The 27,826-nt window shown below is 40.1% G+C and overlaps 1 protein-coding gene across 2 annotated transcripts in view; it reads right to left on the bottom strand.

Annotated features, from left to right (window-relative positions):
• Positions 1–27,826, bottom strand: part of GLRA2 (glycine receptor alpha 2) — a 202,538-nt gene that overhangs the window by 28,623 nt on the left and 146,089 nt on the right. For both annotated transcript variants that reach the window (XM_055563480.1, XM_055563481.1), the window contains exon 8: positions 5,511–5,660. In XM_055563480.1, the coding sequence (XP_055419455.1) occupies positions 5,511–5,660 (150 nt within the window). The remainder of the gene's footprint in view (positions 1–5,510; positions 5,661–27,826) is intronic.

Here is a 27,826-nt window from a genome sequence, read left to right as displayed (position 1 = left end):
AAAGATGTCATTTCCTAAGGGATAAATAATTGGAAATGCCTCTTTTTTTTTTTTTCCAAATTTAATTGTCAATGGTAGTAAGAGCCTTGACTACAAAGGGACACACACCTGCTTGCTGTTTTAATTAAAGTTTTAAATTTCAGCTTAAACTTTAAATTCATAACCATGGACCTCAGATGCAGTCTCCCACTACATTTGCCTCAGCATCCTGACCCCATCTCTCTCTTGAGAGCATTGGTTTTTTACTCTCCCAAACTACTATTTAATATCATATCTCTTTCATCCTTAAACTTTCTGTATCCCTTCTTTCCATCTTATTTTCAGCTTATAACTTCCCTGATAATCCTTGGAAATGATAGGAGCAATTAGGAGTCCCTACATTGTACCATCATCAAACTACCAATGGGTCAGCACCCACTGTCATTCTCCCCTCTTGTCTGTACAGTGGTAAAGCACATGGTCTCTGGAGACAGTCTCACACTTCAGATCTTGCTGTGCTACTTTGTGGCTTATGAGCATGGGCAAATGATTTAACTGCTTTGGTATCCTCCTGAATGAACTAACCCTAATTTAAGTCATTATTGAAATGGCTGAAATATCTGTCCCCATGTAAGGCTAACCCTGACCCTTGGCTCTGAATTGTCATCCTTTCTTCTCAAGGTGTTTTTTTTCCCCTTGAAATTCTGGTGTTCTTTCACTGCAGTGTTGATTTTTCCCTTTTTGCTACAGTATTCCTATTGTTAAACATGTTCTTTTATCTTCCATTTTGAAAAAAGGTCCCTCCCATTATCCCACATTATCTTCCATGCTATCTTCTAGGCTCTCCTGCATGGCAAAGGCAAATGGAAGTGAGGTCTAAACTCTGCCATCATTTCCTTTGTTCCTGACAGGCTTTTTAAATGGTGGAGTGTTCCATTCTCAGAGCTTTTTTTTTTCTTTTCTTTGAGGAATGATTTCAGTACTCAATGTTGTAATTAAGTTACCCCCCCAAACTTTATAATTGACAAAAAACAGTTGAGTGTATTTAAGATGTACAGTGTGAGGTTTTGCTATAAACGTACACTGTGAAATGATTACCACCATCAAACTAATTAACATATCCATCACCTCACATGGTTACCTTTTTTGTGAATTTACACTTAGGAGGTGATCTTACCCAGTTGTGTGGATTTAAAACATTGTTTGCTGGTTACTCTCAAAGATCCTTTTTCAGATTTCTTCTCTCCCTTAGGTGTGTTTATCTATATAATTACTTGCTAACCCTACTGGCATGTCTTGCTGCTGCTGCTGCTGCTAAGTTGCTTCAGTTGTGTCCTACTCTGTGCGACCCCATAGACGGCAGCCCACCAGACTTCCCTGCCCCTGGGAATCTCCAGGCAAGAACACTGGAGTGGGTTGCCATTTCCTTCTCCAACTGGCATGTCTTACAGGCATCTAAATTTAATGGCATCAAAATGACCTGAGTTCTACCCCAAGTCTGCAGTAGTCCCCATCTTAAACACTACCTAACAAGTTGCTGAAGCCAAGAATCTGAGACATATTCCTCTCTTTTCCTCACCTCCCCACATCAAATGCATCAGCATGACCTGTTGGTTTTACCCCAAAAGAATAATCACTAGAATCTAAGTTTCATCATGGAATTGCATTTTGTCTGTGCTGTTCAATTATATATTCTAATGATGTACGTAGCTCCTGGCACACAATATGAATCAAATATTTTTGGAATGAATGAATGAATCTTGACTCTGACCACTTCGATGACCAGTACCACAGTCTATGCCAGCAACATGTCCCCATATTTCTGTGATAGCCTCCTGACTAATCTGCTGCTGCTTCTCATAAACTACCCACTCAACATCCTGATATTTGCTATGTTGAATCTAGCCAGTGATTCTAATCCAATCAGAATAAAATCTATTCTTTCATACTGGTCTACAAAGTCTTATATGAACTTGAAATTACCATTCCTCCAACCTCATTTCCTACTCTTTTATCTTTCTCATTCTCTACCACCTGCTCTAATACTGCCCATGTTTCCCCCAAACAACCTTATTGTAGGACTCACTGGGACACTTGTGAAAAGTCGTAATTCTCAGGGACCTCCCTGCAGACTCTGTTTCACCAGATTTGGAGTGTGACACTCTCTCTATTCTTAACAAGCATTCCGGGTGTCTTATGATAAGATATAGATATAGCCTAAGAATCCTCCACACAGCATTCCATGAAAGTATTCCCAGTTATTCAGAATCAGGGAGCAAAATGAAACTCCTTTTCTATTTCTGGTCTGGGAGAGCATACAGTCAGTGGGTAATTACTAAGCTAAACCAGGGAATTCTGAGAATACATTTTATGTAACTGTAATAGCTTTACATTCTAGTAATATTTCCTGAGTGGCACATGTGACCTCAAACTTCTGCCACTTTGTGCTAGACACCTATGGAAGAGGTTCAAGAAATGGTTAGCACCAACAGGGAGGTGAAAATTGAGAGAGGCTTGATATTGAGCAATGTGCAGCAAAGGGCGTGTACATGTGTATTGTTTGCTGGGATGAGGGAAAGAGAGAAAGGGGGCAGCACACAGGATACCAGCCCAGAGTATGCAAAGGAAACATGTTGGCACATGCTGTAATGACTCAGTTTTTACACATATAAGCTCGTCAATGTAAGCAACATCTAAATTGCAATGTTCGGACTTCCTTGGTGGTCCAGTGGTTAAGAATATGCCTGCCAATGCAGGGGACATGGGTTTGATACCTGGTCCAGGAAAAGTCCACATGCCACAGGGCAACTAAGCCCATGCTCTGCCAGTAGAGAAGCTACTGCAATGAAAAGCCCGTGTACTGCAACTAGAGAGTAACCCCCACTCTCTGCATCTAGAGAAATCCCTTCAGCAGCAAGGAAGACCTAGCACAACCAAAAATTAATAAATAAAAATTTTAAAAATAACATACCTTACAATGTTCAGCTTTACATCTAGGTATTTGGAAGCATTAAAATTGACAATGAAACATTTTTGTTTTTGCTCTGACAGAGTAGTATGTAATTATGGCTTTACCAACAGGTTCAATTTATCATTTTTTAGGGGGAGGAGATTTTGAAAACTATCTTTAATCTCCTGTGTGTAAAACTTTAACTTCAGTTCTCTAGTGATATTGTTACAGGCACTAATGTTCTACATACCAAAGAGCATGTTTCTCTCCTAGAATCTGAAACTGAAAATAAATGCAAGGCTTCTGGAGTCCTATATGAAATTGAATTATAAACCAGACCACTGCTTCCCAAATGTGTCTGCAGTTGGAATTACCTGAGGAGCTTCAGAATGGGGCACTCTTGTGCCCCATTCCAAGACTGAGATTAATGGGTGTGAGGTATGACCAAGGTTTGGGATTTTTGAAAGATCTCCAGGCTATTCTAATGTGCAGGCAAGTTTGGGAACCACTGAAGTGGAGATTTTGAGCCATGTATTTCCAACTTCAATCTTCTAGGTAATGTAAATTTGGGGTTTCTGCATTAAAATTTAAGTTGAGACAATGAAATCAGTCTAATTGGACTTATCAGGTTGAAATCAACATGATTAGGGACCTTATTTACATAAAGCCAAGCAATTCATGAAAAAGTCAAAGTAGTTTTGTGCTCAAAGCCACACAAATTACTAATGTTCAAAACAACAAGGCTTTAAAGTAATTTTGTCAGATGAATATATATCTCCAACTACAGTTGCTAGGCTGTAGCAGAACACAAGGCTCTCAGTTAGATTTTAATTTCATATAGACAAGGAATAATGTATTAATATAAGTCTGTTCCATGCAACATCTGGGATGTACTTATACTAAATATTGTTTATCATTTATCTGAAATTCAGGCTTGTGTGCCTGTATGTTTTATAATTGAAGAATAGTTAATTTACAATGTTGTGTTAGTTTCAGGTGTGCAGCAAAGAGATTCAGTCGTATATATGTGTGTATATATATATGCAATCTTGTTCAGATTCTTTTCCATTATCAGCTATTATAAGATACTGATTAAAGTTCCCTGTGCTATACAGTAGGTCCTTTGTCATTTACCTATTTTATATAGTAGTATATATATGATTTTTGGCCTCTTTTTAAATTATTAATTGGAGGATAATTGCTTTACAATGTTGTATTGGTTTCTGCCATACAACTGTGTGAATCAGTCATAAATATATGTATGTCCCCTCTCTAGTGAGCCTCCCTCCCACCCCCAACCTGATCCTACCCCTCTAGGTTGTCACAGAGTACTAATTTGAGCTCCCTGTGTTTTAAAGTCACTTCTCACTAGCTATCTAATTTAAATATGCTAATGTAGATATTTCAGTGCTGCTCTCTCAATTCGCACCACCCTCCCCTTACCCCGTTGTGCCCACCAGTCTGTTTTCTATGTCTGTGTCTCTTCCTGCCCTGCAAATAGATTCATCAGTACAATTTTCTAGATTCCGTATATAATGTGTTAATATATGATATTTGTTTTTCTCACTCTGTATAACAGGCTCTAGGTTCATCCACATCACTAGAACTGACTCAAATTTGTTTCTTTTTATGGCTGAGTAATATTCCATTATATATATGTACCATAACTTTATCCATTCATCTGTTGATGGACATCTAGGTTGCTTCCATGTCCTAGCTATTGTAAATAGTGCTGCAATGAACATTGGGGTACCTGTGTCTTTTTGAATTATGGTTTTCTCAGGGTATATAATGCAGGAGACCTGGGTTCAATCCCTGGGTCAGGAAGATCCTCCGGAGAAGGAAATGGCAACCCACTCCAGAACTCTTGCCTGGAAAATCCCATAGATGGAGGGGCCTGGTGAGCAAAGAGTTCATGGGGTTGCAAAGAGTTGGATACGACAGAGCGACTTCACTTTCACTTTTAGGGTATATGCCCAGTAGTGGGATTGCTGGGTCATATGGTGGTTTTATTCCTAGTTTTTAAGGAAATTTCCACACTGTTCTCCATAGTGAGTAGTGTGTACATGTTATTCCCAATCTCCTAATTTATCCCCCCTCTCCCTTTGCCCTTTGGTAACCATAAGTTTGTTTTCTACGTCTGTGACTCTATTTCTGTTTTATAAATAAGTTCATTTGTATCATTTTTTATATTCTACCTATATGAATATCATATGGTATCATATGATATTTGTCTTTCTCTGACTTACTTCACTTAGTATGATAATCTCTAGGTCCATCCATAGTGCTCCAAATGGCATTATTCCATTCTTTTTATGGCTGAGTAATATTCCATTGTATGTGTATACCACATCTGTTTTATCCATTCATCTCTTGATGAATTTTTTTTGCTAAATGTGACAACTCTGTCCCAATTTTAAAGGACCAACCTGAGCAGTAATTCAGTATAGTAGGATGAATCAGGACAAAAATTAACTTCAGCTTATTGCTCACTATGTGTTGTTCTATTTTCTAAATTACATTGACTGGTTAAACACCTCGAACTCTACCTGACTTTGTCTGCACTCAGAGTCAACGGTACCTTATTTTGCCTCTTCTGTCTTCTCCGGAGCCTCAGAAACTCCTTGTGCTGCCTGGAGACAAAGTTCACTGCTGCATATTCCAGTAAGGCTGCAAACACAAACAGAAGGCACACCGCCATCCAGATGTCAATCGCTTTTACGTAGGAGACCTGACAGAAAGGGAGAGAGAGAAGTACCATGAAAACTGCTGGGGAAACCAGGTTCCTTATGGTGTGAGCAGCAGACAAACCTCAGTTCCCTTCAACAAGGATTATTTTCTAGACTTTCCTTAAGAAAATACTTAAGCATTTTCCATCCCACTTTGCAGATTCTGAGCAGAGCAGTGAATATTACAGCCCCCTCTCCACACCCCGCCCCAGGCCCTTGTTCTATCTTTCTCAGTATAGTCCACCTGTTCAAGTAGCCCCTGAGACCAGCCCCAAAGATAACTACAAGAATTGCCTTTATAAAAAAAAAAGGAAGAAAAACAAAATTTTGAGGTAAAACTGAGTCAGGGTTACTCTTGAAACTTCTCATTTCCTTATATTTTTCTTAACATTTAAAAATTCATTAGTTAGTTAGTTCAGTTAGTTCAGTTACTCAGTCGTGTCCGACTCTTTGCGACCCCATGAACCGCAGCACACCAGGCCTCCCTGTCTATCACCAACTCCCAGAGTTCACCCAAACTCATGTGCATCGAGTCGGCGATGCCATCCAGCCATCTCATCCTCTGTCCTCCCCTTCTCATCCTGCCCCCAATCCCTCCCAGCATCAGGGTCTTTTCCAGTGAGTCAACTCTTCACATGAAGTGGCCAAAATACTGGAGCTTCAGCTTCAGCATAAGTCCTTCCAATGAACACCCAGGACTGATCTCCTTTAGAATGGACTGGTTGGATCTCTTTGCAGTCCAAGGGACTCTCAAGAGTCTTCTCCAACACCACAATTCAAAAGCATCAATTCTTTGGCGCTCAGCTTTCTTCACAGTCCAACTCTCACATCCATACATGACCACAGGAAAAACCATAGCCTTGACTAGATGGACCTTTGTGGGCAAAGTAATGTCTCTGCTTTTCAATATGCTATCTAGGTTGGTCATAACTTTCCTTCCAAGGAGTAAGCATCTTTTAATTAAGATAATTCTAAAACTCAGATGAGAAATAAACTATATGTGGCCTTGGGTCCTTGAAAAACCATTTCATAATTTCCATTCAACTACTGATCCTAACTGATGTGGAAGCACATTTTTTCGTTTTTTTTTTTTATTGATGTGTACAATAATATAGGTTACAGGTGTACAATACAGTTATTCACAATTTTTAAAGGTTGTGCTCCATCTGTCGGTTCATTTCCAAGGCAAACCATTCAACATCACAGTAATCCAAGTCTATGCCTCAACCACTGATGCTGAAGAAGCTGAAGTTGAACAGTTTTGTGAAGACCTATAAGACTTTCTACAATAACAACAACAAAAAAAGATGTCCTTTTCATCATAGGAGAATGGAATGCAAAAGCAGGAAGTCAAGAGATACCTGGAGTAACAGGCAAATTTGGCCTTGCAATACAAAATGAAGCAGGGCAAAGGCCTACAGAGTTTTCTCAAGAGAACATACTGGTCATAGCAAACCCCTTTTCCAGAAACCCAATGGACCACTATACACATGGACATCACCAGATGGTCAGTTCTGAAATCAGATTGATTATATTCTTTGTAGCTGAAGATGGAGAAACTCTATGCAGTCAGCAAAAACAAGAGCTGAAGTTGACTGTGGCTCAGATCATGAACTCCTTATTTCCAAATTCAGGTTTAAATTTGAAAGTAGGGAAAGCCACTAGGCCATTCAGGTATGACCTAAATCAAATCGCTTATGATTATACAGTGGACGTAATGAATAGATGCAAGAGATTAAATCTGGTAGACAGAGTTCCTGAAGAACTATGGACAGAGGTTCATAACACTGTATAGCAGGCAGTGACCAAAACCATCACAAAGAAAAAGAAATGCAAAAAGGCAAAGTGGTTGCCTGAGGAGGCCTTACAAATAGCTGAGAAAAGAAGAGAAGTGAAAGGCAAAGGAGAGAAAGAAAGATATACCCAACTGAATGCAGAGTTCCAGAGAATAGCAGAGCAGGGAGAGATAAGAAGACCTTCATAAGTGAACAATGCAAAGAAATAGAAGAAAACAATAGAATGGGAAAGATCAGAGATCTCATCAAGAAAATTGGAAATATCAAGGAAAAATTTCATTCAAGGATGGGCACAATAAAGGACAGAAACAGTATGAACCTAACAGAATCAGAAGAGACTAAGAAGAGGTGGCAAGAATACACAGAAGAATTATACAAAAAAAGGTCTTAAGGACCCAGATAACCACAATGGTGTGGTCATTCACCTCGAGCCAGACATCCTGGAGTGTGAAGTCAAGTGGGCCTTAAGAAGCATTACTGAGAACAAAGCTAGTGGAGGTGATGGAATTCCAGCGGAGCTGTTTCAAATCCTGAAAGATGATGCTGTGAAAGTGCTGCAGTGAATATGTCAGCAAATTTGGAAAACTCAGCAGTGGCCACAGGACTGGAAAAGGCCAGTTTTCATTCCAATCCCAAAGAAGGGCAATGCCAAAGAATATTCAAACTACCATACAATTGCACTTATTTCACCTTCCAGCAAGATAATGCTCAAAAATCTGTCTAGCTAGGCTTCAGCATTACATGAACTGAGAAATTCCAGATGTACAAGCTGGATTTAGAAACTGCATATAAATCAGAGATCAAATTGCCAACATCTGTTGGATCATAGAGAAAGCAAGACAATTCCAGGAAAACATCTACTTTTGCTTCATTGTCTGTGATAAAACCTTTGACTGTGGGTCACCACAAACTGTTGACAATTCTTAAAGGGATGGAAATATCAGACCACTTTACCTGTATCCTAAGAAATCTGTATGCAGGTCAAGAAGCAACAGCTAGAACTGGACATGGAGCAATGGATTGGTTCAGAATGGGGGAAGGAGTATGACAAGGCTGTATATTGTAATCTTGTTTATTTAACTTCTATGCAGAGTGCTGCTGCTTTTGCTGCTAAGTCGCTTCAGTCATGTCTGACTCTCTCTGACCCCATAGATGGAAGCCCACCAGGCTCCCCCATCCCTGGGATTCTCCAGGCAAGAACACTGGAGTGGGTTGCCATTTCTACCTCCTTAGGTAAGTTTATTCCTAGGTATTTGATTCTTTTTGATGTGGTGGTAAGTGGGATTGTTTCCTTAATTTCTCTTTCTGAATATTCATTGTGAGTATATAGAAATGCAATAGATTTCTGTGTTATTTTTTTTTAGTTTTAGTTATTTTTTTAGTTTTCTGCAACTTTACTGAATTCCTTGATGAGCTCTACTAGTACTGCTTGGCATCTTTATGATTTTCTATTTATAGTATCATGTGTAAACAGTGACAGTTTTACTTCTTCTTTTTCGATTTGGATTCCTTTTATTTCTTCTTGTCCGATTACTATGTCCAGGAGTTTTAATACCATGTTAAATAAAATGAGACTCGGCAACCTTACCTTGTTCCTGATCTTAGAGGCAATGCCTTCAGCTTTTCACCATTGAGTATATTAGCTGTCAGTTTGTCATATACCGCTTTTATTATGTTGAAGTTAAATGTTTTTAAGCTATCACAATTCAGGACTATTTAACCAAAATAAAATATCAGTGTTCTGGGCCTTGGGAAAGTATCTGGTTAAAAAGGAAACTTTCATAACCCTTTGGTGAGTGGCTGAATATTTCATATATCTTAGAATTTGATAAAGCAGAATCTGAAAGCAAATACTTTTACTTGCAATACAAATTTCCCCTCATGTCACTCAACTTCCAATTATTTTTTAAAATATGAGGGGAAAAATAACTAGATAAAGTTGTAACATATTGGACAACAGACTACAAAGGATTCTTATTCAGCTGTCTGTGTGAATGTGTACTGTGCTGTGCTGGGCTTAGTCGTTCAGTTGTGTCCAACTCTTTGTGACCCCATGGACTGTAGCCCACCAGGCTCCTCTGTCCAGGGGATTCTCCAGGCAAGAATACTGGAGTAGGTTGCCATGTCCTCCTCCAGGGGATCTTTCCAACCCAGGGATCGAACCCAGGTCTCCTGCACTGCAGGCAGATTTTTTACCATCTGAGACACCAGGGAAGCCTGTGAATGTGTACTATCTAGTTCCAATTTTAAATAGGGTTTCCAAAGTTTTGATAGCTGACACTGAATGTTTGCCAGCCAGAATTTTAAGCATTTTATATATATTAATTTTCTAACCAGTATAACAACTGTATTACCCTCACTTTGTGATGAGGAAACTGGGTTACAGAGAAGTTAAATTATTACTGAAGATCAGAAAGCTAAAAGGTTGCAGAGCTAAGACTGAAACTGAAACTCAGTAGGACTGGTGATTCTCTTTTCTGAACATACACAAACATACTACTAGGATTATACCCTTTGTATCTTGCATTTGTTTCTCTTTGATCTTTATAGTAAGCATTTCCCATGTCTTTTAACTTTCTTCTAAATCATAATTTCCAGTGCTTGTGTAATTTTCTAAGCCATCATTAATTGTTCTGTATGATAGGATATTTAGGTGATTTTTAGTTTTAGTTAATGCTACTATAAATTTGGGGGCTATGAATATCCTTCCCCTAATATTTGACTGTGTTTCTGTTTATTTGCTAGGTCAGCTTTTAGACTTGGGACTATGGGAGTAAATTGTAAGAAAATAGGCTTCTGACCTAGAAAGTTATTAGGAACATAGAAGATGTAAAAGCAGAAACTCTAGAATAAGATGCCTGAAGTTAAGAAACACTACTGTATTCCTTACTCTGACTTTGCCAGGTTGTTTAACCTCTCTTTGTTGGCAAAGTAATGTCTCTGCTTTTGAGTATGCTATCTAGGTTGGTCATAACTTTCCTTCCAAGGAGTAAGCGTCTTTTAATTTCATGGCTGCAGTCACCATCTGTAGTGATTTTGGAGCCCAGAAAAATAAAGTCTGACACTGTTCCCACTGTTTCCCCATCTATTTCCCATGAAGTGGTCCCCTCCTCATCTGTATAAAGGAAAATAATAGTAGCTAGTTCATAGAGTTATGTGGATAAAATCACTTAATGTATGCAGAGTGCTTAGAGTACTGTTTGGCACAGAGTAAGTCCTATGTAAATGTTGGCAATTATTTGACTACATAAGGGTGTGATTTTGTTAAGGAAAAATCTTGGGAGAGACAGAAAAACAAGAAGGAAAATAAAAATCACCTACAGTCCTACTATATTCCAATTATTATTTTTAAGGTTACCACTTGCCTTACATTATTTGTCTCCATCAATCTGAACTACTTGTCAGTCCCACATATGTTGTGACAAAGTGGTACAGCACCTGGGATGCTTATTCTCAGTCTTTCTGATTAACCATTGACTCAGAATCCTTCATGAGTTGGCTCGGATACCAGCTCCTCCGGGAAACCTCCTACGTACATGTAAGAGTAAGATTCCTCCTACTTTTGTCTCATCTGGGTTAGGGACCACTTTTCTTTGCTCCCTTATAACTCTCTGTTGAACCTGTCTGTTTCTTTTTAGCCCACCAGCTTCCCTACCCCACCACTAGACTCACTAGACTGTAAACTTTTTAAAGATCCTATATAGTATTACTCTTTGTATCACCAGTCCACGACCTGGCAAATAGTGAGTAAACATTGGATGTGGGATGAATGAATAAACAGATGTTTGAATGACAGAAGGAAGGAATGAAGGAAATACCTCATTGTCTTTCCATTTTTGTCCTGTAATTTCAACAGTTCTTCACTATATAACATTACCCACAATTGCACATATTGAATATTTCTGAGAGTGGACTGTTAGTGCAGTTTAAGTCTCTCTGTTCACCAAGCATTCCTGGAATATTTCTTTCCTTACTAAGCAATAAAAATTTTTTTGTATTTGCTGTTCTGGAGCAGTCCTATTCTCCTGTAATAATAGAATATTTCCAATCACAGCTCCTGTAATAATAGAATATTTCCAATCACAGCATTCCCGGTTATATATTATTCAGATGGCCTTTAAATGTTTTAAGACCTAACAATGAGAAGAATTTGTCAATGCCTGTTAGATTGTCCATATGAAGAAAGTCCAGTAGAATTCACCATCATTCCTCCCCTTCCTGATGTTTACAGCATTCAGTCATTTGTGAACCTAGCCCCCCACCCCCCTTCTAGCCATCAGCAGACCAGGCACATAAATGGCTTCTTTTATAACTGCTCATAAATGAATCCTTCTCATCTCTTAATCATTTTGGTTGGTCTCCAAGTTTCCTCCAAATCATGATCATTTTTCGAGCATTGAAGTGCTGGTATTAAATGCATTATTCACACGGACGTAGAAGGTACTGTGAGACATCTATTACATATGATGGGATGTCCTTCAGTGCTGCTCTCTCAGGGCTGAAATGCCTTTTTGTTACTTTTATCCAGCTCTGATGTCACATTCTCTCTCTTTGGCTGCTAATTCTTACATGTTTTTAGCTCACATTTTTCCCTGTCACATTATCTTTATGATTTGGGGGCTTACATGAGCCATTCCTGAACTACTTTACTACAATCTTGCAAAATACTTTTTATATTAATGAAATTCTCAAAATGCTATTATGATTCACTGAATTGTTAGTTTTCCAGGTATATTTAATTCAGAAACATAAACATTGAGGGCCTCCTATGTGAAAGGCACTGTAGTAGGTGCTGAATGGAAGACGGGGCAGAAGACATGACAGTAACTAACGTGCACATCTATTCTTCTCAGGACTCCCCAGATGAGACTCTGGGGAACCTGTTCACATGGTGCTCCAGAAACTGTCATTCACACAGGTCAGTTCAGTTCAGTCGCTCAGTCGTGTCCGACTCTTTGGGACCCCATGGACTGCAGCACGCCAGGCCTCCCTGTCCATCACCAACTCCTGGAGTTTACTCAAACTCATGTGCATCGAGTCTGTACTGCCATCCAACCATCTCATCCTCTCTTGTCCTCTTCTCCTCCCACCTTCAATCCTTCCCAGCATCAGGGTCTTTTCAAATGAGTCAGCTCTTCACATCAGGTGGCCAAAGGACTGGAGTTTCAGCTTCAACATCAATCCTTCCAATGAACACTTAGGACTGATCTCCTTTAGGATGGACTGGTTGTATCTCCTTGCAATCCAAGGGACTCTCAAGGGTCTTCTCTAACACCACAGTTTAAAAGCATCAGTTCTTCAGCACTCAGCTTTCTTTATAGTCCAACTCTCACATCTATACGTGACTACTGGAAAAACCATAGCCTTGACTAAACACACCTTTGTTGGCAAAGTAATGTCTCTGCTTTTAACATGCTGTCTATGTTGGTCATAACCTTCCTTCCAAGGAGTAAGCGTCTTTTAATTTCATGGCTGCAGTCACCATCTGAAGTGATTTTGGAGCCTCCCAAAAATAAACTCTCTCACTGTTTCCCCATATCTTTGCCATGAAGTGATGGGACTGGATGCCATAATCTTCTTTTTTTAGAATGTTGAGCATTAAGCCAACTTTTTCACTCTCCTCTTTCACTTTCATCAAGAGGTTCTTTCCTTCTTCTTTACTTTCTGCCATAAGGGTGGTGTCATCTGCATATTTGAGGTTATTAATATTTCTCCCAGCAATCTTGATTCCAGCCTGTGCTTCATCAAGCCCAGCATTTCTCATGAAGTACTCTGCATATAAGTTAAATAAGCAGGGTGACAATATACAGCCTGACGTACTCCTCTCCCAATTTGGAACCATTCTGTGTTCGATATCCAGCTCTAACTGTTGCTTCCTGACCTGCATACAGATTTCTCAAGAGGCAGGTCAGGTGGTCTGATAGTCACATTTCCTTCAGAATTTTCCACAGTTTATTGTGATCCACACAGTCAAAGGCTTTTGTATAGTCAATAAAGCAGAAATAGGTGTTTTTGTGGAACTCTCTTGCTTTTTCGATGATCCAGCAAATATTGGCAATTTAATCTCTGGTTCCTCTGCCTTTTCTAAATCCAGCTTGAACATCTGGAATTTCATGGTTCATGTACTCTTGAAGCCTAGCTTGGAGAATTTTGAGCATTACTTTGCTAGAGTGTGAGATGAGTGCAACTGTGTGGTAGTTTGAACATTCTTTGGCATTGCCTTTCTTTGGGCTTGGAATGAAAACTGACCTTTTCCAGTCCTGTGGCCACTGCTGAGTTTTCCAAATTTGCTGGCATATTGAGTGCAGCACTTTCACAGCATCATCTTTCAGGATTTGAAATAGCTCAACTGGAATTCCATCACCTCCACTAGCTTTGTTCGTAGTGATGCTTTCTAGGGCCACTTGACTTCACATTCCAGGATGTCTGGCTCTAGGTAAGTGATCACACCATCGTGATTATCTGGGTCGTGAAGATCTTTTTTGTATAGTTCTTCTGTGTATTCTTGCCACCTCTTCTTAAAATCTTCTGCTTCTGTTAGGTCCATATCATTTCTGTCCTTTACTGAACCCATCTTTGCATGAAATGTAAAGGTGGGCTCTCTCTCTCGTTTGTCCTGGGGATGTACATCTTGGTAGTCCTGCTTGGTGCTTGAGAAAACTGCAGTCTCCTGAGGGAGACATTTTGGTGAACATAAAACAGATATAAAGCAGATGGTCTCATGTGCCAAAGTAGAGGAAAAACCAAAAGGTGATGGGACGATGGGGAGTTCCACGTTGACAGGGAAAATCAGAAATGGGTTCATTACTGAATGTCATGGCATATTACTTAGGGCTTGAGGAAAGCCATGACTTTGGTGAGTGGAAGAAGCTGTGAAAGCAAAACCATGAAGGTGGGAGAGGGTAGGTGGGCTTGAGGATGGTGAACAATCCAGTGACAGGACGTGCTGTGTACGTGAGAAGTGCAAGGTCAGGTGTAGACAACAGGCTGGAGCAGCACACTGAAGGCCAAGCAGAGGCATATGGGCTTTAGAGTGCCAGTAAATATAAGCTAAGGATGGTTTTGAGGTGGGGTATAGACGTGTAAGTCCTTTTCTAATTAGCTTGAATTTCTTTGTCTTAAAAGCAAGAGTCTTAGCACAAGTGGACATTTTCCCTCCTTATAGAAATTTGCCTTCTCTCCTCTTGACACTCTCAACTCTACACACGGCTGGTTCGCTTCCAAGCTTTCTAACAATGTATCTGAATCCTTTGCTGAATCTTCTTTGATTTATTTGTAGTCCTTGAACTCTTACCTCTTCAGTTTTCCCTGTATTTTCAGGTCCTCAATAAATTCATTCACTCCTATAGCGCGCGCTCTCTCTCTCTTCTCTCTCTCTCTGTGTCCTATAGCAGAGATTGGCCAAGTACTTGTGAATCCAATTTCCTTTTTCTAGGACATCAGTCAAGAATACACAGAACTGCTAAAATAAAAAATAATAAAAAGATCTTCATGACCCAGATAACCATGATGGTGTGATCACTCACCTAGAGCCAGACATCCTGGAATGTAAAGTCAAGTGGGCCTTAGGAAGCATCACTATGAACAAAACTAGTGGAGGTGATGGGATTTCAGTTGAGCTATTTCAAATCCTGAAAGTTGATGCTGTGAAAGAGCTGCACTCAATATGTCAGCAAATCTGGAAAATTTAGCAGTGGCCACAGGGCTGGAAAAGGTCAGTTTTCATTCCAATCCCAAAGAAAGGCACTGCCAAAGAATGTTCAAACTACCACACAATTGCACTTATCTCACACTCTAGTAAAGTAATGCTCAAAATTCTCCAAGCCAGGCTTCAGCAATACTTGAACCATGAAATTCCAGATGTTCAAGCTGGATTTAGAAAAGGCAGAGGAACCAGAGATCAAATTGCCAACATCCTCTGGATCATCGAAAAAGCAAGAGACTTCCAGAAAAACATCTACTTTTGCTTTATTGACTATGCCAAAGCCTTTGACTGTGTGGATCACAACTAACTATGGAAAATTCTGAAAGAGATGGAAATACCAGACCACCTGACCTGCCTCCTGAGAAATCTGTATGCAGATCAGGAAGCAACAGTTAGAACTGGACATGGAACAACAGACTGGTTCTAAATCTGGAAAGGAATACATCAAGGCTGTATATTGTCACCCTGCTTATTTAACTTATATGCAGAGTACATTATGCGAAATGCTGGGCTGGATGAAGCACAAGCTGGAATCAAGATTGCTGGGAGGAATATCAATAACCTCAGATATTCAGATGACACCACCCTTATGGCAGAATGTGAAGAAGAACTAAAGAGCCTCTTGATGAAAGTGAAAGACGAGAGTGAAAAAGTTGGATTAATGTTCAACATTCAAAAAATGAAGATCATGGCATCTGGTCCCATCACTTCATAGCAAATAGATGGGGAAACAGTGAGAGAGTTTATTTTCTTGGGCTCCAAAATCACTGCAGATGGTGACTACAGCCATGAAATTAAAAGACGCTTGGTTTTTGGAAGAAAAATTATGACCAACCTAGACAGCATATTAAAATGCAGAGACATTACTTTGCCAACAAAGGTCTGTCTAGTCAAAGCTATGATTTTTCCAGTAGCCATGTATGAATGTGAGAGTTGGACTAGAAAGAAAGCTGAGCACTGAAGAACTGATGCTGTTGAACTGTGATGTTGGAGAAGACTCTTGAGAGTCCCTTGGACTGCAAGGAGATCCAACCAGTCAGTTCTAAAAGAACTGAACTTAGGACACTAGTAAACTAGAATTTCCAGTTCAGCTGGATCCCCAGTGAAATGTGGGAAGAAATAATACACACTGCTTTAAAAGACATGGGGCCACTCAATTCACAGTGGAATGTAATGTGAGAGAGAAATTAATTTTTATTCTATTAAGCCATGGAGATTTCAGGGTTTTGTGTTTCCCACACTCTCAAGCCCGTCACTCAGCCCTCATCACTCACAAGCTTTCTTGTACTAATTTTAAAAGGCCCAGGCAATTCCCTGGTGGTCCAGTGGTTACGAATCTGTGCTTTTACTGCGGGGGACCCAGGTTTAATCCCCCATGACAAAGAATTATACAGCTTCAAATGTTAGTAGTGTTAAGGTCTGAGAAATTTGGTCTACACTCTTCTAGCATGGAAGTTCTTCCTCCCTTTTCCTGCTTTCTCTGTTTAGCTCAAAGTCCATCTCCATGCCTTTTCTGCCTAATCTAGGCCACAATAGCCTTACTCATCTTTAGCATTTGTAATACACTTACAGTGAGGATCAGATAGTTGAGAGTTTGCTAAATGTTTGCATGTATTATGTGTCCAACGAAAGTATAGGCTTCCTGGAGGATAAAGACTCAGGGATGTCTTTTCTATCTGTACCACCAAGGACAAGTCTTTGTTCTTTAAGTGCCTCATAGTTTCTGTTCGTTGGCAAGTTATTCAAGCTGCATATAAATTCAAATTCCTTTCACAATCACTAAAGGGATAAAATTATCTTACATCTTTTAAAGCCAATAACTGATGATATTGAGATTACTCTAGATTTATTTTCACTAAGGGAAAGAAGAATACTTACTCTGTTGAACTTACAATTCATGTACTTTACAAATATATCTGGTGAAACAGTAGAGTCAGTGAAGTTTTTTAGGTTTTCATGACACTAAATAAGCATTTATCTGATATTTGAACAGATTAGTTAGTTGGTACAGTTTAGTTCATTGCTGAGTTACTTTAGCATCATATTAACATTTCTTAGAGATGTTTTTTATTAGTGTTTTTTTTTCCCCACTCTGTCTAGGTATTTTTAAAAACCTTGGCCGTTTTTCTTGAGGAAATCTTTTCATTTATTATATATTCAGATTAGATTCAAAATGGAGAATCAAGCCACGAATGTATTTACTTTAGTCCCATAATTTGTTTTGTCTATTTCTTGTGTCATGAAGCCAGTTATTCATGAGTTGGGCCATTTCCTACCCAATGTTTATTGGCAGCATAGAAGAGTGGCTTGTTGTTGTATAAAAATTGCCTAAATGTGCTTACAGCATGTGTGTCTTCTCCATCCATCATGAGCAAGCACTCCTATTTGACAGTGTGCCAACTAAAATATATCTGCATTCCCAGCCCTTAAGGCTGACCCCAGAGAACTGTGACATTCCTCCAGTAGCCAGTCAAGGAGGATGGGTTGTGAACAAGAATGGACAGAAGTTCTCTACAATAGAGAAAAATCACAAGTGATTGCGGTAAACCAAATATTATTTTAATAGAAAAGATCCAAAATGGAATTTATAGGGCAATCTCAAAATACTAAGATATTTTTCTTGCTTTAAGTGGAATGATGTCTCACACCCATCTGCCTGAGTCAATGTTTAATTATTCTCAAAGTATGCATACAAGCCCTTGCTAAACTGGAATAGAAGCTTTTCTGCTCTGTACAGTACAGTTTATTTTTATCCAATTTAGAAAGAAAAATTTTAATTAACCCTGATTAATGCAGCTGTTGAAATGGATACCTATTGGTCACAGTAGCCTGACTTGTGCTTCCATTACGTGGAAAAAAGATTTTGGTAGCTTCAATAAATTTGTCTTTTATTGAGTGCTATGAAGTATACACCACCCTCTCCATCCTTATTTTATGGGGAGAAAAATAAGTGTATTAAACGCATGTCTAACCCTTATACAGGTAGCAATCAACAAAGATGAAAATGAGAATTCTGGCTTTGACTTTCTGTTTTGTCTCTTACCTACATTCAGTCATGGTAAAAAAATATCATCAGGAAAAATATAGACAGTCGAATTAATCCTAGTGCCAAAGGTTCATGGTGTTGTACATTTTTATCTTTACAATTTTACTGTCAAGTTGCCATTTTTATTGCCTAATTAAAGAGCTCACATCTGCTGTTTGATGCCAGGAAAATCAGATTTCCTTGGCAGAGAAGGATGGTGGCAGCACTGACTACCTGGCCTGTTCCAGTGTAACCACCCCACCCCATTTTCTCTCCATGTCTTAAGCTCTTGCTGGGTTCTGGGTAGAGTACTGAACAAACGAAAACTCTTGTGAGAGTGCTGTTTGTAGAAACAGCCATTAGGTGGCAGTGCCTCCAAGCCTGGTACCTGCAGGAACCAACTAGTTACCAACGACACTCCTTAGATCATCAGGACAGGATTTGAACATCATTCAGGGACCAGATAATTTTGGTGTTGAGTGGCACACAAGTCTCGTTAGCTGGTATTATTTCCAAAGATGAATAAGTTTCATTATGGTAGTCAGAAAACTGTTCAAAGCAAAGCACACTATTCATGTGAATTTTGTGAGTGGAGAGGTAGGAGAAGGGCAGAACGGCCAGCCCCAGAACGCACAAGTAATCCTAGGTGACACCTGCTGTTAGAGGCATCATAGGGACACCCTTGGCTTCCCTGGCAGCCCAGCAGTAAAGAATCTGCCTGCCAATGCAGGAGATGCCCATTCAGTCTCTGGGTTGGGAAGATCTCCTGGAGAAGGAAATGGCAACTCACTCCAGTATTCTTGCCTGAAGAATTCCCTGAACAGAGGAGCCTGGCAGGCTATAGTCCATGAGGTTGCAAAGAGCTGGACATGACTTGGCGGCTAAACAACAACAAATTGACACCCTAGAAAAAGGCACCCCCAAGGCTCAGCAACTGTGGGCATCTGGGTGAGGGAGCCAAGGTGAGAAGGGAGTGGCATCTGAAGAAGGGGAGGAAGCAGGACTAGGGGAGATCTTCTTCCTTGTGTTTGTGTCTGCCACGTAGCTCACCATATTCTCAGCTGATAGGCAGGAATAGTGACTCCTTCCATAGTCTACTTCGTATGGGTGTACCTTCAATGACAAAAGAAGTGCAATACATTGCTTCTTAAGCAAGGTCAGAAATGAGGAGGGAGTTGGGAGCAAATTGCCCAACAGTGTAAGAATAACTGCAGTGAAGAAAAGAGCCAATTGGATGATCTCAGTTTTGGAAAGACAACCACAGGGTTTTGCTGGATAATGAGATGATGCTCCACTGAATAGATATCTGTGTAGTCAGTGTGCATGTGTGTGTGTGTGTGTGTGTGCGTGTTAGAGAGAGAGGAGGAAAATTGGGGAGAATATGAAGATGGGAAAAGAAGGAAGGTAATAAAGAGCTTTGGAGCCAGGCCACCTTGGATTGAATCCTAGCTGAATGACCAATGAACATTTTGGAATCTCAAGTTTCTCATATTAAAGTAGGGACACAAGGATTCCAGTGTCATTGAGAGATTGAATAAGATACTTTAGGTAAATCTTAACTCTTAATTGGCAGATTGTAGACCCTCAGTCACATTGGTTTGCCAGGGATGTGTTCTGGAAGACATTACATAATTCAAAACTCGCATAATTCAAGACAGTTTTCCCTGGAGGTATAAATGTAAATTTGTTGTATTTCATGTTCTGTGCATGCAGTGAGACTTTATTAGTGTTTTTATACTGCCCTATTTCAAATTCACATAAGCTAAGTTCACCTAAAATGGCACCTCATTGTAGTGAGTTCTCATACATGTCAGGAGAGCTGAAATGTGCTGTTACAAAAACCAAACAACAAACTTTCACCACCATCAGAAGTGAAACGCTTGCAAGCACACAACTCTATGAGTTATCTCTGAGACAAAGATAGGAAAACTGAGTTACTCCTTAACTTTACCAAGATCACACAGCAGAAAAGTGGATGAGCTGCCATTCACATGAACTGTGGCTTGACTCTACCCTCAGGGGTTTTCTGGTTCCCTGACCCCTGTGGAAACCTCTGTCCCCAAGGAGTGAGTCAGGAGCATTATGGACTGTGATTTCACCAGAGGACAACATCTGATGTAAAAGAGGTAAGAGAATCCAGGCAGTGGGCTGGGTGAGTACAGAAGAGCAGCGTCACACCTGCAGCCATGTAGCTTCCATGAAAAGAAATGTTGAAAGATGAACCACAGTTTTCCATTTTCTTTCTCAGCCATGAGTGCTTTTCCTACATCTTTGTTTACTCCACCACCCACCTCACCCCAGGTTCAAATTTCATACTTGTGAACAAGGAAGCAGAGGAGAGAAGTGTGGCAAAATAAAAAAAGCTGTCCAGTCTCCTTCTTTGGACTCAGCCTGAGGGAAAGGCCTTGGAATGGTGGGTAGGTTTTGCAGTGGTGACAAATGTTTCCTCCTGCCCTCCATCCGGTGCTCCCCAGAGAGGAGGCTGGAAAGGAGAGGAAATCTGGAGAAGTTGAGCAGTCTCACCCCCAAGACTGGGCTCATTGATTTGTGATTTCCAAGTTGCCTGTGCTCCCTGGAGTAGGATGTGGAGGCCGGATCAGGAAGGCAGCACAGGCCAAATCTCTCACCCCCAACCATTTCTGAAACCCTGAACCTTTGCAGAGTGAGTGGGTGGGCCACTGTGGAACATGCACAGGCTCTGTATCATCCCAGGGCAAACATGGTGGTAGACTTCTGATACAAGCAATTTCCGAGATGCTTGGGGTTGGTGAGATAGATGGGCAATGGATGATTCTGGACTACAGAACCATGGAAGTCTGAGAAGCCCATTTCAACCTGCAGTGATAGAGGAGTCATTTCCTCAAGAACATCTGGGATCCTGTGATGACTCTGCGGTACAAAGAGGCTTCTCCGGGCGCTGGTCTTCCCCACAATGCACCTGAATCCTCTGAGCACTGGGATGCCACTGCCTGTGGATGAGGACAGGTGTTCCTTTGGTAGAGGACCAGAGCGTGTCACAACTGAGATAGCAGTATCAATTGAACGGCAGTTGGTGGTAGCCAAGAAGCTTTGCACCCACCCCTTGGCCTATGACCTGGTTTAGCATCAGCTCTGTACTTTACTGTGAGCTCATGATGCAGGCAGCAGATCAGTGGGGATGGCTCCACAGGAGCCGCCTTGACAGAAACCTTCCCTTCTTGGCTTGAGACCCTGGGCACTCATGCCTGGGGCATGCCAACCTCAAGCTCCTGAATCGAATCAGCTACCTACTGTCTCAGTAGCATTCAGAATGAACCTGACATGGAAATATTCCAGGCCCTCATCACATTCAAGTTTACATATAGGGAGAAGAAAACAAGAAAAAGAGCTCCAGGTCAGTCAGAGGCTGGGAATTAACATGCTACAAGAGTCTCTGGCTGGGTTGGTGATCTCACTTTTTGTTACTGTAAATTACCAAAGAGCTGGTCTTTACTCTTTCCATTTCCTGAGCAGCATTTTGAAGCAAGTCAGTTCCATGCCTTTCTCCTCACCACAAAATGAGAAGTTTTGCAAACTACCCACTAAAAATTAGACTTACTTACACTAGATATGAGCCTACGGGAGTCTGTTTGTAATTCAAAAGAAATCCTACAGCCTCTTGAATAAAATGACACAGATAAGCAAGCTCTTTGACAAAATTTAAAAGGCCATGCTATCAGGAGGCATTTGAATATTTCAATATGTTAAGTGTACAGAATGCTAAAAAAGAAGAAAGAAAAAATGGGAATATGGAAAGATTTGGGTTGGGCTTATTGAGCCCATCAGTTTCTGATATGTGAGCTGCATGTATCTGCTTCACACAGTTTAAATGAGTCCTACTCCTTTGGTGGAAATCAATCCTGTAGCATTACAAAAGCTAAGAAAGGGATCAGGGCTGTGATGGAGAGAACAATGAGAAGATGCCAGGGATGCGAGTCTTGGCTTTGCCACTGGCTGACATTGCAAACATGACCACATTATTTCACCCTTTTGGGCCTCAGGTTCCTTCTTGGAAATATAAAAGTGTTGGATGATTATCTCTAAGGTTTCTGATAATCTATGACTCAAGGGAAAGAGAAAGTGATGAGAGAGGAAACCAAGTCAGTAGCAGGATGGGGTCCCAATCTCAAGGTAATAGGGGCCATGAGTACCAGAACCAGCCTCCAGACTCTCTGCTCTGCCATCTTACCACATTCAATGTCATCCAGTAATGTGTATTCATTGAGCACCTCAGTGTTCTAGGCAGCACCTGTCTAAAATGGTAAATTCCTTGTTCAGAAAGAAATTGTATTGATAAAAACATTTATCTGCATAAGACTGTGTGGAGCAAATGTGCTATGAATTCATCTGCAAGTTTAGTAATAAAATCTCCTATAAATCATCAACAACTTACTTTAAGCTCTTGAACCTTGCTGCTTTTTTTCCTAAGAGATTTTTTTTGGGGAGCACTTTAATAACTCTCAACTTGCATACAAAGAAGCTGTAAACCATGGAAGGATAGGAATTGATAAAGACTGAATTTCTGGTTACTTGGTGGGATAAATCTGATAAGAATTCTATATGATTTTCAAAGGATCCCAAGCAGGATTGAACTGTACTTGCTGTTCATGGTAAGTGATCAGTAATAGACTTTATTGGCTTTTCTCCTTTCCTTGTTTACTCTCCATGCTCTCTCACTAGCCCTTTCCTGAGACTGCCTCCCAAACACTTGTTATGCAAGTAACATCCAACACTTGTTAGGTGAGCTGTAGTTTTCTAAAGCAAGTGGCACAAACCTACAATTAAATCAAGGAAACCTGATGTGAAAGTGATGCCTGTCATATCATGCACTGTTTAGAACCAGATTAGCAAACAAACCACAGGTCCTCCTGAAAATTCCTTTCCCATTCACAAAAGCCCTATACCTAGCTGGTTTGCTCATCATCAATGAGAATGGAATGTCAACACAGTTCAAAAACCAATCTGGAGAAGTAAGCATCAAATCAATTTGGGATCTGTATTACCTATGCAATTTAACAACCATTACATCCCCTTTTGCTCTTCACAGCTAGTTTTAAATTGACAAAATTAGAATTGTGTAACTATAACAAAAACTAATTTCCAATCTACTACTATGCAATTCTGCATATACCAACCCTCCTGGGGCCAGGGAAATAATGAGAGTAGCTTATTTGTAGAAACATCATAGAAACTGTTCCATGCTAGGTATGGAGTTTGTTAGGGAGATTGAATCACAGTTATATTTTGAGCCCAAAAGGATGTAGCTATTTTTTTATTTTTTTAAATTAATTTATTTTAATTGAAGGCTAATTACTTTACAGTATTATAGTGGTTTTTGCCATACATTGACATGAATCAGCCACGGGCTGTAGCTATTATGAAGGTGCAAATTACTCCTCGTTGGAGAATGGAGGGAATGAAAAGTGCCCACAGAACTGAGAAGGCATCTTGAGACCAAAAAATGAGAGGGGCAACTCCATATTATTAATGAATCACTTTATTATAGGGTAGCATACTCACAGGGTGAGATCAGGATCAGGCAGACAATGAACTGGAAGCATCTGCAACTGCACTCCACATGGCCAGGGGGCCACTGCTACAGTTTTATAGTTAATCTAGAGTATAGGGGTAGGAGCTTGGAAATAGCCATGCCATCCTAAGTCAGAATTCATAAAAGGGTAACTAGTCTGGTGGGTGCCAGGAATATGTCAGCAAAAATTTTCATTATAATTTGGGACTAATAGACCATAAAGGCCATCTGGGTTCTAATGATTATTAAACAATTGTTGGATAAGACTCTTGAGAGTCCCTTGGACTGCAAGGAGATCAAACCACTAAGTCCTAAAGGAAATCAATCAACCCTGAATATTAATTGGAAGGACTGACGCTGAAGCTCCAATATTTTGACCACCTGATGCAAAGAGCTGACTCATTGGAAAAGACCCTGATGCTGGGAAAGATGGAAGGCAAAAGGAGAAGGGGGCAACAGAGAATGAGATGGTTAGATAGCATCACTGTCTTAATGGACATGAATCTGAGAAACTCCAGGAGACAGTGAAGGACGGGGAAGCCTGGTGTGCTGCAGTCCATGGGGTCACAAAGAGTCAGACACAACTTAGCGACTGAACAATAGCAGTTAATTACAAAATTTCCTTGACAGAAAAGAGCCTTACTGCATAATATAGTTCTGGGTATGATCAGTGAAAGGACAGAAGAAACTAAGGGCCCAAGATGGCCTCACTTGGGCTAACAGCCATACACTCTGATTGTCAGGACATCAGTTAAAAATGTTAATGGCATTACACTGAAAGACCAATGAAAACTTGGTTTTACTCTCATGTGGTAGGCAGCCTTCTAAAATAGACCCCAGTGACTCTTGCCTCCTGGTATTCATATTCTTGGCTAACCCCCTCCACTTGACTGTGGGCTGGACCTAGCAACTTGCTTCTGACATACAACATGGCAAAAATGCCAGGAAGTTACTTTCATGATAAGGTTGTAAAAGATTGAGTTTCATCTTTCTTGCATTTTCTTTCTTGCTGGCATTCTCTCTGGCTCTCCTCACTGCTTGCCATGATGGAGAGGGTTGCCTGGCAAGGAACTGAGTGTGGTATTCAGTCAATAGTCAGTGAGGAATTGAGGCTTCAGTCCAACAGCCCAGGAGGAACTGAATCTTGCCAACAACTACTTGAATAAGCTTGAAAGTGAATCCTTTTCTAGTTGGGCCTTAATGTGAGACTGCTGTCCTAGCTGACACCTTGATTTTAGTCTTCTGAGAGACTTTGAAACAGAGATCTCAGCTCTGTTGTGCCTGGACTCCTGACCCATGGAAACTGAGAAAAAATTTTGTTGTTTAAGCTTCTAAGTTGGGGCAGGTGGGAATTAGTTAGGCAATAGTAGGTAATTCATAGATGGTGTCATTAGGAGAAGGTGGAAGAGAGAAGAGAGATAAATTGTTTACTTTTGACCTCATGAATCTAGAATTTGGTAAGACTTGATTGTTTATTTTGGATTTTTTTAAAGAGGAAAAATTTAAATAAGAAAACTAGTGAGATATCTGTGAGTATAAGTGATATAAGAGAACAAGAACCATAATATATGTGTATGTGTGTGTATTTACTTTTGAACTAAAATAGTCCTTGGGAAATTTTTTTTTAGCATTTTATTTTGTATTGGGGTGTAGCTAATTAACAATGTTGTGGTAGTTTCATGTGAACAGTGAAGGGACTCAGCCACATATATACATGTATGCATTCTCCCCCCAACCACCCTCCCATCCAGGCTGGCATATAATATTGAGGAGAGTTGCATGTGCTATACAATAGGTCCTTGCAACGGTATTCTTCACAGAGATAGAACAAATAATTTCACAATTTGTATAGAAATACAAAAAACCTCAAATAGCCAAAGCAATCTTAAGAAAGAAGAATGGAACTGGAGGAATCAACCTGCCTGACTTCAGGCTCTACTACAAAGCCACAGTCATCCAGACAGTATGGTACTGGCACAAAGACAGAAATATAGATAAGTGGAACAAAATAGAAAGCCCAGAGATAAATCCATGCACATATGGACACCTTATCTTTGACAAAGGAGGCAAGAATATACAATGGATTAAAGATAATCTCTTCAACAAGTGGTGCTGAGAAAACTGGTCAACCACTTGTAAGAGAATGAAACTAGAACACTTTCTAACACCATACACAAAAATAAACTCAAAATGGATTAAAGATCTAAACATAAGACCAGAAACTATAAAACTCCTAGAGGAGAACATAGGCAAAACACTCTCCGACATACATCACAGCAGGATCCTCTATGACCCACCTCCCAGAATATTGGAAATAAAAGCAAAAATAAACAAATAGGACCTAATTAAACTTAAAAGCTTCTGCACATCAAAGGAAACTATAAGCAAGGTGAAAAGACAGCCTTCAGAATGGGAGAAAATAATAGCAAATGAAGCAACTGACAAACAACTAATCTCAAAAATATACAAGCAATTCCTACAGCTCAATTCCAGAAAAATAAATGACCCAATCAAAAAATGGGCCAAAGAACTAAATAGACATTTCTCCAAAGAAGACATACAGATGGCTAACAAACACATGAAAAGATGCTCAACATCACTCATTATCAGAGAAATGCAAATCAAAACCACTATGAGGTGCCATTTCACGCCAGTCAGAATGGCTGCTATCAAAAAGTCTACAAGTAATAAATGCTGGAGAGGGTGTGGAGAAAAGGGAACCCTCTTAAACTGTTGGTGGGAATGCAAACTAGTACAGCCACTATGGAGAACAGTGTGGAGATTCCTTAAAAAACTGGAAATAGAACTGCCTTATGATCCAGCAATCCCACTGCTGGGCATACACACTGAGGAAACCAGAAGGGAAAGAGACACGTGTACCCCAATGTTCATCACAGCACTGTTTATAATAGCCAGGACATGGAAGCAACCTAGATGTCCATCAGCAGATGAATGGTTAAGAAAGCGATGGTACATATACACAATGGAGTATTACTCAGCCATTAAAAAGAATACATTCGAATCAGTTCTAATGAGGTGGATGAAACTGGAGCCTATTATACAGAGTGAAGTAAGCCAGAAAGAAAAACACCAATACAGTATACTAACGCATATATATGGAATTTAGAAAGATGGTAACAATAACCCTGTATACGAGACAGCAAAAGAGACACTGATGTATAGAACAGTCTTTTGGACTCTGTGGGAGAGGGAGAGGGTGGGATGATTTGGGAGAATGGCACTGAAACATGTAAAATATCATATATGAAACGAGTCACCAGTCCAGGCTTGATGCACGATACTGGATGCTTGGGGCTGGTGCACTGGGACAACCCAGAGGGATGGTATGGGGAGGGAGGAGGGAGGAGGGTTCAGGATGGGGAACACATGTATACCTGTGGCGGATTCATTTTGATATATGGCAAAGCCAATACAATATTGTAAAGTTAAAAAATAAAAAAAGAAGAAAATTAAAAAAATAAATATAGCAGTATGTATATGACCTTCCCAAAGTCCCTAACTGTCCCTTCCCTCAGCAACCATAAGTTCATTTTCTAAGTCTTTGATTCTCTTTCTGTTTTGTAAGTAAGTTCATTTGTATCATTTCTTTTTAGATTCCACCTATAAGGGATGTCATACAACATTTCTCCTTCTCTGTCTGACTTAGTTCACTCAGTATGACACTCTCTAGGTCCATCCATGTTGCTGCAAATGGTATGATTTCATTCGTTTTAATGGCTGAGTAATATTCCATTGTATATATGTATCACATCTTCTTTATCCATCCCTCTGTTGATGGACATTTAGATTGCTTCCATATCTTGGCTATTATAAACAGTGCTGCAATGAACATTGGGGTGCATGCATCCTTTCAGATCATGTTTTTCTCTGGATATATGCCTAGGAATGGGATTGCAGGGTCATATGTTAGCTCTGTTTTTAGTTTATTAAGGAACCTCCATACTATTCTCCATAATGGCTGTACCAATTTGCATTCCTGCCAACAGTGTGGGAGGGTTCCTTCTCTACACACCCTCTCTAGCATTTGTTGTTTATGGATTTTTTTGATGATAGCCATTCTGACCGGTGTTAGG

Source organism: Bubalus kerabau, chromosome X (genome assembly GCF_029407905.1).
Source record: "Bubalus kerabau isolate K-KA32 ecotype Philippines breed swamp buffalo chromosome X, PCC_UOA_SB_1v2, whole genome shotgun sequence".
Lineage (NCBI taxonomy): Eukaryota > Metazoa > Chordata > Mammalia > Artiodactyla > Bovidae > Bubalus > Bubalus kerabau.
Note: the sequence above shows the minus strand (reverse complement) of the source record. Positions and strands in the feature narration are given on the sequence as shown.